A 15,111-nucleotide genomic window follows, 5' to 3' on the forward strand; every position below is an offset into this window, starting at 1 on the left:
ATTTTTATACACGACTAGTTAACAGCTACTGTCGAATTCTTTACACGAGCGATTGTCGTTGGGAGAATTTAGGCTTCGAGTTCCGGCAGAGAAATATGTTTAAAATTTTTAGAATTTTTTTTAATAAAATTCGGAGCGAAATGCTTTCTTTATCTCTCTCTTTCGCTCAGCTCATGAGATGATATGCACTAAAGCTTGGGGAGCAGTTTATAATTAGTAAATTGCTCTATTAATTGGAGAGCATTAATAAGTAGTTGGGGAACAACATTAAACTGAAAATACCGTGCTCCAACTGTTTGGCCTAATGATGTTCAATCGATTATCAACAAACGGTACTATTTTCGACTGATTTCCTACCATTTTGGCGGTAGTTCAAGGAAATAATTCCTTTCTAAAAGCTACTACGGAAAACCTTGCCACTACAAATTGGTGTTCTGGGTCACCTTAGTATCAGGTGTTTAATTATATAGCCATATTTCATATACTGCCACAAATCGACGCAAAATCTCATTCGTATTGCGTTTTACCAGTGCTGGGTTGTTCGTTTAGCTGAAATGTCATAAACCATTTATACACTACTGTGATCAAAAAGTAAGATAAAATAGCTTCTTTTGAATTCTTTTAGTTATAACTCATTCTTTTTCCGAAATATTTTTTTCTAGATTACTTAGACTATCTATAACATTGGCAAGCGTCTGCTTCTCAAAAGGTTTAACTAACTCCGATTCTCCCTTGATTTGGTGATGACCAAAAATGATTTTTTCGATTTTTACAATGGTTGATGTTGTTGAGTACAGAAGTTGTTTTGTTTGCGAGAGGAATATCCTGGTGAAAATTGAAACTATTGCGAAAGGAATTTGGTGATCAAACTATGGCACAAAAGAATGTTTATAATTTATAAAGACGAACTTTGGATGATCATAAAGCTCGACCGATGTGGGCCACGTTCAAAAAATCAAAGATGCCAAGTTTGAAAATCTTTGCAAGACAATTAGAGACCTCACTGATAGTATTGGAATATCATTTGGCTCAACTCAAACTATTTAGAAGATTGTTTTGTGTCTTAGCGTTAAATATCAGGCATTATCTTCTTCACGATAATGCATCATTTCATACTGAATTCGTTCTTTGCGACTCTTTTGCCAAAAACTGGGCTCAGAGCCTACCGCAACTACAGTTTTCGCCTGATTTGGCGCTGCCCGACTTTTGGCTATTCAACGAACTCAAAAGGTCAGTGCGATTACTGGCTTTTGTCACAGTTGAAAAGACATAAACCGAACAGAAGAAGGTTTTGGTTGCTACATCGGATAAACGCACACTGTATGCAAAAGTGTGTTTAATCCCACGAATATTACTTTGAAGGTATCGAAATTGATTCAAAAAATAAATGAAAAAGTACGTTTTATAAAAATAATAAGCTCGCTTTTTCATCACAGTAGTACAAACCAATAACAAAAATTGTTTATTTGTGGCGGGTAATATTAATAAAAATTAGTGAATTATATTATCCGAAAGGAGGCTTAACAAATAGTTTCCTCAATACAAAACAGTCGACGTCTTAAATCTATACAAAATTTTATTCGAGAGCAAACAAAATGCAGCAAATATGCAAATGTATGTGTGCACAAAAAGATTCTACGCAAATTTATGTTTGTGCTTATGTGTGTGTGTGTGTTTGGGTTGTTTGCTTAGCAAACATGTTTGCACTATATGAATGGCTTGCAATTAACGAAGGACATCATTGCAACAACAACAGTGGCGTTATCGTCACGTCAACAATTTACTTATTGTTGACATGCACAATATATAAATGGGCGACGTATAAACAAAAATTAAACACAAATTACAAAAAAACATGCTAAATATAATACATACACACACACATATTTGCTTTAATATAAAAGCAGCAGCGGCAAGAAATCGTGTAAGCTCACCATATTAAGCAAAGTAAATAAAGCGAAAAAACAGCCATGTAAGTCTGTAAGCGTATGTGTGTATGTATGTGTTTGTGTTGGCTTATTTGTTGTGTGATATGACCACGCAGGACATTGAGGACAAACATGGCAGGATATTAATTGCTTAAGTTGTCGTGGCATGTTTAATTGTGCGATTTGCTTGCTCGCTTTCCGTCAGCAGACATCCACTTACACACACGTACAATTGTACGTTAGTATATGGTGTATATATGTTAGCAGAGAACAAACATTGTGCAAATATTGGCATTTAAATGCCTACGTTTGCTTAACGGCTAAGTGCCTGTATATACACATATTAAATATATTTGGTTTCTCTTTAACAAATTCGGTATGGAAAAATTGTGTGGTTAGCAGCTAATATTAATTATGTTAATTAAATGGTTCTTTTAGTGTTTTTTTCCGCTGAGTGCTGTGTTTTGGGTATTGGTTGACCTTTCAGCCAAGTCGTCGCCAAGTTAGACATTTAATTAGTGAAGTCTGAAGAAATATTGTAACAAATGATTGCCACTAAATATTATATTTGAAAGCTGATGGCTGAGGATAAATGATGAATTATGGTGAATTTGTTCATCTAAATTGGTTGGATGAGTTGTGTGACTTAATATTTGGCCGTCAAAGTGATGTATTTCTTTGTAGAATAAGCATCTAGTAAGCAAAAATGCAAATGTTATGAGGTATGTAATTTAATGCGATTGTTTTTTTTTTTTATTTATGCTTTTTGACAATGAAAATAATTGGCTTTGAAGAATCCGTTGATATATTTTTCCTTAATTCTCTGTGAGTAGTTGTGCCTGTTCGGTCCTGCAAATCAAATATGTATGTGTCGCGTAAATGGTAGACCATTAATGTTTAGTCCACATGTCGATGCAAAATGCAGAGCTTCGATGCTAAATTCGTATTCCTAAAGATTCATACAGCTTCGCAGCATAGTGTACAGTGTAAACTCCTAAGTATTTACAGCATTAAGTAAGTTTAGTATTATCGATTTATCCCTTTCAAACAGACCTAACTTCATGTAAGTGCAAAAACAGACGATTCTTGTCTTGTCATATTTTGCACATACTTGTACATATCTCATTCGCTATTTTATATTTGATTATCGATTTCTATTTGTTCTGAGATAAGTGTTCAAATAGTGTATTAAGTTCCCTTATTTCATCCCCAACGGGCGCGATATTACCTTTGTCTGACTTTTGTCAAGAGCTGATATGGTTAAGAACTCTTCTTTTTTTACCGAAAATGCTCCTGTGACCAAGCACAAAATAATGGAAAAGTGGATTTCATTCACTTCATCCTTCCTACATTTATTGACTACATACGGTGGAATTAATTTTTAGCGACGACAAGGCTAATAATCTCGCCTGATTTTCGGTTTATGGTATATTGTAGCCTCCTGAATCCTTTCGTAGTTATTCAGCAGCATTTCAAGGCCTTCTCTAAGTCTAGTACTTCGATTTGAAGGATACTATCTGTGATGGATAGATAGAGTGAGAGAGTATTTAAGGGGTTACGTGGGTTTCCTCGGGTAAAATACAGACTTTTTTAACAATTATTTTCTCATTAAAAAATTTATATTTCATTAGAATTTTTTATTGTTACGAACCTACACTATTTACAAAAAATTCTTAAATTTTTTTGGAAATAGGATGCGCCCGCGTTGGCAGGATTACTCCTTACAGAATCATCTGAAGTGAAAAGTTGGAGTTTTAGTTAAAACCGTCAATTTGAACTTGAACGAAGGAAGAACAAAAATAAACTGAAAAATCGATTTTTGGCAGACATTTTTACAACAAAATGAAAATTTTCGTGAAAATTTCGCAACATTTTTTTTCAAATAGTTGTAATCGAAAAAAAATCCTTCTTCTAAGTCTTTACGAATCGTATCTCTAAGACCTGTATAGAATTACATGAAGATCGGTGTGGTAGTTCTCGAGGAATCTTGGCAACTGACTTTATAAACATAATTTCGAGAAAAACGCGTGTAAAGACGGCGCACTTACCTTAGCTAGCCTGGAGCGCATAAATTCTCAAGGTTGTATTTCCGAAACTATGACTCGAATAAACTTGAAAATTTATGACAAAATTCTGGAGGTATTGTAGAAGTAATTAAGACGAAAAATATTAGATTTTTCGAGACCCGTAAACCCCTTAAAAGAAGACCAAAGGTTACATAGTCTGTAGCAATCCTGTTGATTTGGTGTAAAAAGTCCGTTAAATTATTGATATGCAAATTTTACTTCGAAAATGCTGGTTGTGGGTTATATACGAGTAAAAACGCTATTTGGGGAATTTTAACTAAAGTTAAAGTATAGACAACAGCTGTACCGAAAAACAAATTTTCATTAATTGGCTTCAATGATTAGCATCTTCATTTTTTTTAAATGAGTATATCCTTTACGTCATGAATAACTCTTTTATTCTAAGCAAAATATCTTAAATACTATTGCCATACACATTTTTTTCTAGATAAAGGAATAAAATATTGAACTCAGTGAGTCTAAGTGTAATTAAAACACAATATTTTTCGTTAACTTTAATATCAGTTCATGCTTATACCTAAATTATTATTTTAGAATTAATTGATGTTCGGTTAATCATACGCCATGGACATTTTCCCTTCAATGAATAAGAATCCCATACAAATAAAAAAAAATCCATGGCGTATGAGTAACCAAAATCACTTAAAGGAGAAAGTCTCTCAAATAATTTTATTAATTAAACAAAAAACTACAATTTTTCTTGCTCTTCAATTTGACCAGCGACCATACCACCCTGCCACACATACCACAGAGATATTCAATTTTTCAAACTAATGCCTTTGGCTATTTGTCAATTGATTAGAATTTCAATTTCATTCTGTCCGATTTTGCGGGACATGTTAGTCCGTTAGTTTTTATGAACTGCCGGAATGCACACTTTTTCTGCACCTTTTTTGTACAGAAACAAATGATAAAGGAATATAAAAATGCAGATATTTTATGTGCCGGGCTTATGTCATATGTATAGGAATATGTGTGCTTCTATGTGTGTGTGTGTGTGTGCGTTTGCATATTACTCTGCCACTGCTGCCTGCAACTCGTTTTCATTTGGCAATATTTTATATCGCTCCTCTCCGCAGGTTCTTTTACCAACATTTTCTGCACATGTATTGAAATACAGTACCGTTACGGCTATTCCAACAGCGTTGACGGCCATATTCATTTACGAACGAGTGCAGCATATCAATTTTTCATTTCACATACTACAAATACTTTTATACAAATACAATGGCATAGCCGCCAACTGCACACAAACCGGTGTGTAGGACGCCGAAAATATTGTAGAATACAAAAATGAAGTGGAATAAAATATTTTGTTCTCCAAATCAATGAATGGTCAGCTTTGAATTTGTTTGACCTCTGCTTGCCTATGAAGTTGGGCGGATTTTGTTACTTTTTTCCAGCTGCAACTGGTTATTTTGTTCCTTTGCTAGCTATTGGCGCATCCTTAACTCATTTATTGTTGAAAGTACTCAAATCGTTTATTTTCCTGTAGCAGTATTTTCTAGTTTTGTTTGCTTGTTTCGCTGGCGAAATATTCATAGCGGTACTTTGTTCCCGTATATCAGATTGCTTTGGTAAACTGAACTGCGATACTTTAGAATTTTTTCGGCTGAAAATTTTTGCGTTATCATATTTATTTACCTCCATATATGAACTAACGTTCCTTCGTTTGAATTCAAAATATTTATTACATGTACTTTGTACATTTATGATTCAAAAACATTTTTTTTTAACATTATACTTATAAAATTTTAGCAAAATATCGAAAAAAATCGTAAGCCACAAAGTTATTAACAAAAAATTTTATTTTTAAATTTAAAAATCACTTTTTCTTTTTTTCAACACTTCAATTTCTCACTATTTGCTTATCCTTTGCGTTCTTTCTCCCTCTGCATGCTGTTTTTCATTATCATCCCTTACAAAATAAATTATTTGCCATTTTTTGGTCTCAGTTTCTTTTCGTCTTCAGCAACAAAAACTGATCAGCAAAAAAAAAAAAAGTAACGGAGTTGAAAAAATGCACTTTATACATTATTTACCTTACACTTTTTTTAATCTGCTATGTTTAGCGTTTTTTTGAGTCACTGGAAATGATAAACCAAATATAAGAAAATCTAGTGACAAAGTGAACTCAAACAAAGTACAAAGTGATTATGTTGTTTGCCATTTTTATTACTGTACTTAATTTTCTGCTTTTGCAGTAGATTTTGTTGAAACTTAGCTTTTGCTTACGAAAAATTGCATTTTTTTATCTCATTCATTCCCATTTTCATAGACGAGTCTATGAAAAAAGAAGATTATTGGTCATTTTAAAAACCAGTACCGACTGTCTTTGCTTGGGTAATTATTTTTGTTTCCAACATGAGCATGATTCCAAGCAATGGGCTGAGTTTATACGACTTTGGCTTTTTTATGTTATGCCCCATTTACTGCTGTCGGAAGAATGGAAGGAAATCGGGGCCAATGTTACAAAAAAAAAATAAAACATTTAACGCCCAATCGTTGCCAGGAGAGTAAACGGAAGGGATTGCAAATAAAATAAAACTATTTTTCTTAGCAATTTTTGGAGTTTTTGGTGTTTTTATCTTAAATATTACGTCTGATTTTTATTATTTATCGCTTTTATCACAAATTAATGTATGGAATATATTTCATTGACATATAAAGTAAATTTTTATATTTTGAGCCTGTACATGAACAGCTTGTTAAGGGACGAATACTTTTATCTACTTTACTCTATCGGTGTATGTAACTAAACAATATGAATTAAAGTTAGCTATTTGTTACAGAGGTCCCATCTTTACAATTTATTCGCAGATTCCAGGTTTGTCTTGAAAAATAGTCTCAGGCAGAAGCATATGACTATGTAGGAGTATATCGACTCATGATAATTGATATATAAATTTTTCGTTATTATACTAAGACTACTACAAGTAAATGAGACTAATTACCTATGGACTCAAGTAATGTAACTTCTTGACATGTAGCTAACTTAAGATTGTGGAATTGTGCTTCAATATATATAATTATGAATATTTTCGTAATTTATTTACTCTGTAACTTGATTACAATATCAATCACGAGACATAGAAAGATAAGTCATAGCCCAATGACCTCTTTAAGCTTTTTTCAGTTACCTTTTCGTATACATGAATATTCATTGCGTTAACTTCGGTACGAGTTTTCGGCTTGAGATCGTTGAAGTCAAAGAATTACTTAAATAAAAAGTGTTTTTTAAACATATATTCAAGAAGAAATATAATGCATATCATTTAATGTTATGGCCAATTATTTAGCTTTATGGTAAAGATAAGGGTTTTCCATTATGCTTTCAAAGCAATTTGATGGCTTGATAAATTCATGACGAGATCCTCGATTTTCGAGCTCTTTTTGCAGCAATTGGGATAAGACATCAGCAATAACAATATTTTCTTCCAAAACGTCAATCATCTCGGGCTATATGACATATAGCGACGTCTTGTTAGAACCAAAAAATATTCGATAAAAAAATTTTTTGAGATATGTTGAACACAGCGCCACCTATAGCCAAAAGTATTTATCTTGGTATAGCTTATTGTCCAATATACGTAATTGGGTTACTAAGTAACATAACAAACATAAGTTGAGAGATATTTCATTACTCTTGTTCTTAATACAACCGTTAGTCGGTCTGAGCCGAGATCACAAAACTTGACCTGTTGCCTCTATATTTCGCGAGTTGACGTCAATTTTACATCCCCAAGAGCAGAAAGTTCCTTATGCACTTGGCCTTTCTTTTGAATCTGTCCTACAACAACCTAACAAACATCTGTCTCAGTGTTTTACAAGCTAAAAAACTAGAATTATTAAATTACTATTATTCATATTTTTATTAAAATCATTTATTCCTAATTGTTTGCAGATCATGTACGCGAATTCAACTGTGGCAAATTATATTACCGGACTTTCCATATGGATGAGGTGAAGGACACGCTCTACGTAGGCGCTATGTAAGTAAAATATGGAAAATGAAAAAAGCTTCACCGCCTTGTGGTACTGGTTGAGTTTTTTATCTTGTTTTGCACAAAATTTTTTGTATTTATGAACAAACCACCCTACCACTACATAAAATCAAAGTTATGACAACAGTGAGGCACTTTTTATGCGAAAGCAATCCCAATAAGCTCAATACCGACCACAGCGGCGGCGATTTATTGGTTTTTATCGATATTAACTGATTTTTATGTCTCCACAGGGATCGCGTGTTTCGTCTGAATCTGAAAAATATTTCGTCATCACAATGCGATGTAAGTATTTTTGTATATGTGCGAGAACGATATATGTAAATGTTTATTAAATACCAGTTATTAGCTGATGGACTAAAACAAATGGCAACAAATGTAAAAAAAATAGTGAAATATGACCGCAGTGGCTTTTCGCAATACTTACAGCCATAATTATTAATTGATGAATGTTTTAGGCTGATGCGCCTAAATGTATGCTTTGTGAGCTTAGCGCACGAGCGCTTTGAAAGCACTAAGCTGCTGGCAAAAAAGTTAATACTTCTGCAAAAAACATAAAAAATGTAAATAAATCTATGACAAACAAAATTTCCACTCTCCGCGGCACATACGCCTAAAAGTGAGCAGCGACTATTGCAGCCACAAAACATAACTTATTCATTACTATTATTATGCGGCGCTAAAGGCGAGTTTACTCGCCTATAGGCAAGTGAATAAAAACAATGTTGAGAAGGTAGCACAGCTGAGACTAAAGCTCCGCGACTGACATAAGCACACTGGAGATTTATGAACATCGGAATAAATTTTATCAACAAACTCACAACTATATTTTTCATAGCAAAACTGTGTGTAAAAAACAAACAGAAAATAAAACTGAAAAAAATAATAAAATAAACTCGAAGCGAAATTACATAAATTTTTAATGAAAATGCCTCCCAAGCGATACAAACAACCACAAATCCAAAATGGTGCGGAAGCACACACAAGTAAAATTTGTATTTGGCATTCAACAGTTCGCATGTGTTTATTGTCTCCAAGCACCTTCTGAGCGACAGTGTTGTTGCTGTAGCCAGTATGTTTTTGACGCAACTTTTTTCTAATTTTGGTAGCGCAGTTTTGGACTTATATTCAAGGGTCGCGCTTTCAGGATGTAAGGTTTAAAAATAAAAAACGAAAAAAGTTCGAAACGTGTTTAACCTTGAGACACAAAGAGCTGGATACGATTGCTCAGTTGGAAAATATATAATATACAAACAAATAGATTTTGTAAGCGCAAAAAATAGTTCGAGTAAGGCAAAGAAGTGTAGCATACCTTAAAGGGTTATTTATTTAATTCTGTGAATTTCGATGTTATGGGTAAAATGATTTGCAAAACTCCTTATAACATATTACAGAATTCTTATAAACAGTGTCTTAAGCATTTTAAGACTTTTAATAGGGAATAAAATTTGTGGCATACACCAATGCAGTCTGTCGGTAAAATATGTTCGAAATTTTAAGTAAACTGGGTGAAAAATTCTCATAAGGAAAATTTAATGTGAAGATTAGTAGTTAGCAAATAACTATATATAAAAAAATATATCTTCTAAGTGTCAGAGATAATACGAGGGCGGAAAAGGAATATAGCATACCTTAAGGGGCAATTTAAGTTTATACTTTTTTGCTTTCTGAGGTCTTCAACGTATTGATGGAATGATTCGGAACCCTCTCATAACATCATGTAAAAAAGAATTTTCAATAAAATATACGAGAAGTCTTATTAACTGTGTCCAAACCACTTTAAGGGGAAATATTAGCCTAATAAAGTACTTATATGCAATTAGAGCTCCAATTAAGAAGTAAACTGTTTAAACTGCAACTGAAATCTACTCTGAGTTATGATTCCTTTAACATTTTGTGCACTTACTTGAAACATACAAACTATTTAGAAATATTACAAGTAAGTAAAATTGTTGTAGCATAACACAAGGATGTTTAGTGGATAAAGCAAGAACTACGCTTAGATAACATTTTTAAACATATACATATTTCTACAGATCTAAGATATCTAAAAAATATCGGAACATAATACAACTTGGTCAAATATTTATTGCATACATCAGGGCGCATTTTTCCAGACAGTGTCCATACTGTTATCATTTATTCGAAAAGCTTTAAAATACTGTTTGCAGACATACATTCATATATATATATAATTGTACACAAAAATATTAGGAGTCACCATGTGAGAAAAACGAATCTTTAACTTTTCATTAACAAAAATGTTTCTTTTTTCAAAATTTGTGCACAATGTCCACATTTCATATATTTCAAATAAAGATAAAGAAGATTTTATATCGCAATCTATATCAAATACTTGAAAAAAACTAGTTCTACATAAAATTTCAGTGTTAACTGAGAAGTTAAATTTTGCAATTGCGTACTATATTGCTATCGTCTGCAGTGGATATGTTGCACTTTCGTCCACGAATTTAATTTTTACTTTTATAATATAAGACATTTGCCACTATTTGAGGAGAGAATTTTACGACTTATTGGAACTTTTTATAAGCTTTTCCTAGTTTTGTAAATTTGTTTATAGTTTCCCGCTTTTTCTCTGTTCAATGCTTTCCTCCCTCTACCCACAAGAGAAAAACCCTATGATTCAATAAAACATTAACTAACTAAAATTTCTGCTAGAAAATGGAACTATAACTACTTTTTTAATTTTGTCAATATGTTTTATGTTAAAGATTATTTGGAAGCGAAATATCCATCACTTCTAATGTTTTGTGGACAACTGTACAAAGAAACCGAATTCATTGTCTAAACTAAATGGAAAAGGTGCAACAACTGATCAACCATTATCATATTTTTCCCTCATAAAAATATATATTTTCACCCACCATCTATGTATTTTTCCAAAATAATATCATTATCTACTTAACGGTAAATTTGTAGCACACCACTGAGTACATATACATAAATTTAAACACAATATGGTTTTTACACATTTGAAACTCCCAACAGAATTCAGCATAACCATCAAAATTCTATTCCGCATGTGCTGCAAAAAGACCAGCTAAAGGCACGAAAATAGGCAAGCCGTAAGATATTCAGTGGAACAGCTCGGCAGGCTTTAGTTGTCCTGTGTGACTCATGGTTTAGCGTACTTAGTAGTAATACTTAGTTTGCGCCTACTTTATTATGCCCCTTAACGCATTTCCACACATAACCAACGACATTGAGTGCCTGAGTGAAATACCGACGAGAAGCTGCTGATGAGGGCAACAACAACGTTAGCTGTCATTTGCTGAGTTTCGCTCTGAATATTTCGACGCTGAACGCGCAGCAGCGAGAAAATTTGATTGTGGTTGCTTGTACATAGTGTTTGGGAAGTTTTAAGGCAATATGACTGGGAATTTTGGATTATTATCAGGGCGTGGATCATCAAAGGAAATTTATAAATTATCGAATTTTTTAAGAAAAAATTTAAAGATTAATGTTGGACAGTAGTGGTTTTAGTAAACTTAGTAAGATACATTAGCAGTCTTATAACTCAACTTTTGTATAACATCGGTGCTATAAAGAGTAAGAAATATATTTCTTGACTTCTTTTAAGTTGTTTTTATGGCTTTCTCGCTGATTTTCGTTTTTTTCCACGAAAGGTTACAAAGTTGTTGCAAATTGTTATATCGCCTTCGCCGGACCATGAATTTGTCAACAGTTAATAAAACATCATTAATTTGTGTTTTCCGGCATTCAATTCATACTATCACACAAACAACAAAACAAACTAGCAACTCTTAAGATACGCAATATATTACTTGCGGTTTTACCTTTAACAGAACTCAGAGAAAATATTTAAATTTTTTTAAAACTTTTCTTCAGTGATCATTTTTACCATATAAATAATTTTGTGAGAAAGATTTGTTACTTACGAAAAATTACGTTGAGAAAAGTTACTCATACGCACAGTACATTCATGCAGTGTTTGCGTGGTGCATAAAAATCGAGATATTTTTTCAACTTTATGGGAATGTGTGTATTTAGAAATTGTATAAATCAGTTAATTAAAATTAAGAAGACAATGAGTTGGAGAGCTGGTTTGAGAGAAAAATATAATGTAATATAATATTATATTTATTGGCAAACAATACATACATTTGAATTTTGAACTTCCGTATGTAGCACAAAAATTCATTTCGCTATAAAACTACATAAAATATTGAAATATAAGTATTTATTCATACAAACCATATCCTTTAGAAGTTTTCTGATTCAACTTTTATATGAAATATCAATACAGTCGCCTCCAAAAACAGCTGAATTTGTCAACAATCAAAAAATAATCCATAAATTTCTAGTTTCTGATGTGTGAAAATCCCTAAAAGGCAACCCGTATATCCATACTTCATTAATATTTATTTTCAGAAATCAGTTTTTCAATAAAAGTTCTTTTGTGAGAACAATTTTTTACGTCCAATAAAACACGTTGCCAAAAGTTACTCATACGCACGGTAGCGTGCTTGCGTAGCAGATAAAAATAGACATATTTTTTAACTAAATAAGTACATAAAGGAAAACTGAATAAACGAAGTGTATTCAGATTTAAATTTTGTATGTTTATTTATACTTTTTATTAAATTAGATTTGCATAATATATAATTAAGAAGGCAATGGGTTGGAGATCAGACTTGAGATAAAGATATTTTCTGGAAAAATAAAACAATGTAAGTGAAAGACTCACGGAAAACCAAATTTTGAGAGTTTTAAATTAAGAAAATATCACTGAGAATTATGATCACAGGTAGATAATAAGAAATAATTGAGGCCTTGACTGCGTTTAACAAATTTTTAAAAATATACGATTTTTTTGAAGAGACTTATGTCAAAAATTAAAAGTTTTACGAATGCAAATTTTTTTGAAAACTTTATCTCTAGCTGCATTTTACATTAAACTGAAGCACTGTAAGACATGAAAATTTTCAATGCTTGCACTTGTATAAAGCTTAGTAAATCATAATTTTGATTTAGAGCCTAAGCAGATTTCCACACATGACACATATTTATGTCAATTTGTACATATGTTTATAAAAACATATATACGTAGACCTTATTATGCAACAGTAACTGCTACACATATGCGTAAGTGTATCCCCTGTGTGTTGAACACTTTGCAAGTCACGCAACGCACCTGCCATCCACGCCACCGCTGTCAGCCGCGACACATCAACACTCATCCCACAGCAGCGCTAATGCGTGTCAGTGTTACTCGTCGTTGCCCATACTTTGCGCCGCCACACAAGAAAACACAAATTGCGTAGCGCTGACAGTAGGAGAAACCAACGCAGCACTCTTCGGCTCATTATGCGCACTTTACTTTGTCTTTGCATTATGTGCATTACGTGATTTATAAATCAATTTCGCTGAAAGCGCTGTGTCATGCGGGAGAATTTTATTTTTCCGCCTACCCTACGCAACTCCCTGCCGTTAATGCGTACAAAATGTTTGCTTTGGGCGAAAGTAGTGTGTTGCGCCTACATGTGTGCTACGAAACTCCGCAGCCTATATGTATGCTATTAAATGCCTACCATATATAATATTAAAATGTACAAGTGTGCCGCCTAGTTCAAAGTGAGCAGCGAGGTTACGCATACGAGATATTCAAAAGCAGCACTGAGAATAACAACACATGTCAATGCTAATGCACACACACACACACGCGTGAATGCGTGTTATCACAAACCGAAATGTGTGTCATAAATATGCAGTTGTGCAGCGACCGCAGCACGCTCACACTCCAATTGCTTAAAAGCCTCGGGTTGCGCGGTGCATACACAAACAAAATGCACAAAAAAAAAAAAATCGCACACACACAGCACAGCTGCCGTTATGTGGCACAAACTCTTGCCACTCATGCACGTTCTAACTGCGCCAATGCACATTTATGCGGATTTGTTAGTGAAAATATTTGATTTAATTTTCCTTATTATGGCACGCATTCGAATTTATGCTCAGCGTTGCTTTTATTGAAAAGTTTGCAACTGTGGCAAGTTGGTTGACTGCCATGGCATGCAGCAACAACATGCCCCATGGCAAGCCCTAATACGATTTACAACATTTGCATGCAAATTATGTATAATTACGGTTTATTTACTCAAATTCAATTGCCGCTGATTCACAAAACACCACACGACCACACAACCACACATGCACAGTTGCCCACAGTTGCAATGGCATTACACACGCTGGCGCTGCACGGCGCTACGGTTGCGCGATTCAAGCCAATTGTGTGCTTCTGCTCCGGTATGCGTGCGGCATACTTTGTTGATTTGCAGTTGTGAACTGCAATTGACTGCTGCTTTCAGTGTTTCATAATTTTATTTGATGAATTGGAAATTCGCTGCATGTTGCTGGTAATCGCATAAAACTATAGTAGTTGGGGTAAGGAAGCTAAAATTTTATTTTATATCTTCTGAACTCCAGCTGGAATAAAATAAATAAAACTGAGCCCTCGCAGCGAATCTACATATAATTTACCGCTACTTTGTGTTATTGAAATAAATAATTGGAATGCAATAATCAGGTTCTTCATTGCATTATAAGCAGAAAGTTTGGAGCTATATTTTATCAGTAAGTGTCTTTTAGTAGACAAAAAGCAAAACCGAAAGCCTTTAATAATAAATTTCAGAGTAAAATAAAATTCTGTACGAACTGTCGCTTATAAAGAAATCATCATTCTTTTTGTTGGTATTTGAATATCTTGTAAAGGATTATTTAATTTATATTCAATTTCATTCTTTCCAAACTCAACTGGTTATCACCTAAATGCAGTTGCCATCAAATAAACTCCTCTATTCACAAAACCGATATCTCAATCGCTCTGCCTTTCTCAAAATTATTTTTATAACTTTGGGGGACTAGTAGGTAGGTAGGTAGCATAAGTTTGCTAACTTGTTTCATGGTTGCGCTAAAAACACTTGGTGCTCTCAATGAAACTACCGCATTTATGCCTTTTGTGGGCAGCTACATATTCTAGGTTTAGTGTCTGATGGCTTCCAACTATTCTCTATCTGGCTTGTGATAGAGCCGCTGTGCATTGAAAACACA

At 33.4% G+C, this 15,111-nt stretch overlaps 1 protein-coding gene across 2 annotated transcripts in view; it reads left to right on the forward strand.

Moving 5' to 3' along the window:
- Window positions 1–15,111, forward strand: part of LOC120772985 (semaphorin-2A) — a 203,645-nt gene that overhangs the window by 144,335 nt on the left and 44,199 nt on the right. For both annotated transcript variants that reach the window (XM_040101898.1, XM_040101897.1), the window contains 2 exons: window positions 7,920–8,007; window positions 8,253–8,304. In XM_040101898.1, coding sequence (XP_039957832.1) covers window positions 7,920–8,007; window positions 8,253–8,304 — 140 coding nt within the window. The remainder of the gene's footprint in view (window positions 1–7,919; window positions 8,008–8,252; window positions 8,305–15,111) is intronic.

The sequence above is a fragment of the Bactrocera tryoni genome, chromosome 3, assembly GCF_016617805.1.
Source record: "Bactrocera tryoni isolate S06 chromosome 3, CSIRO_BtryS06_freeze2, whole genome shotgun sequence".
NCBI lineage: Eukaryota > Metazoa > Arthropoda > Insecta > Diptera > Tephritidae > Bactrocera > Bactrocera tryoni.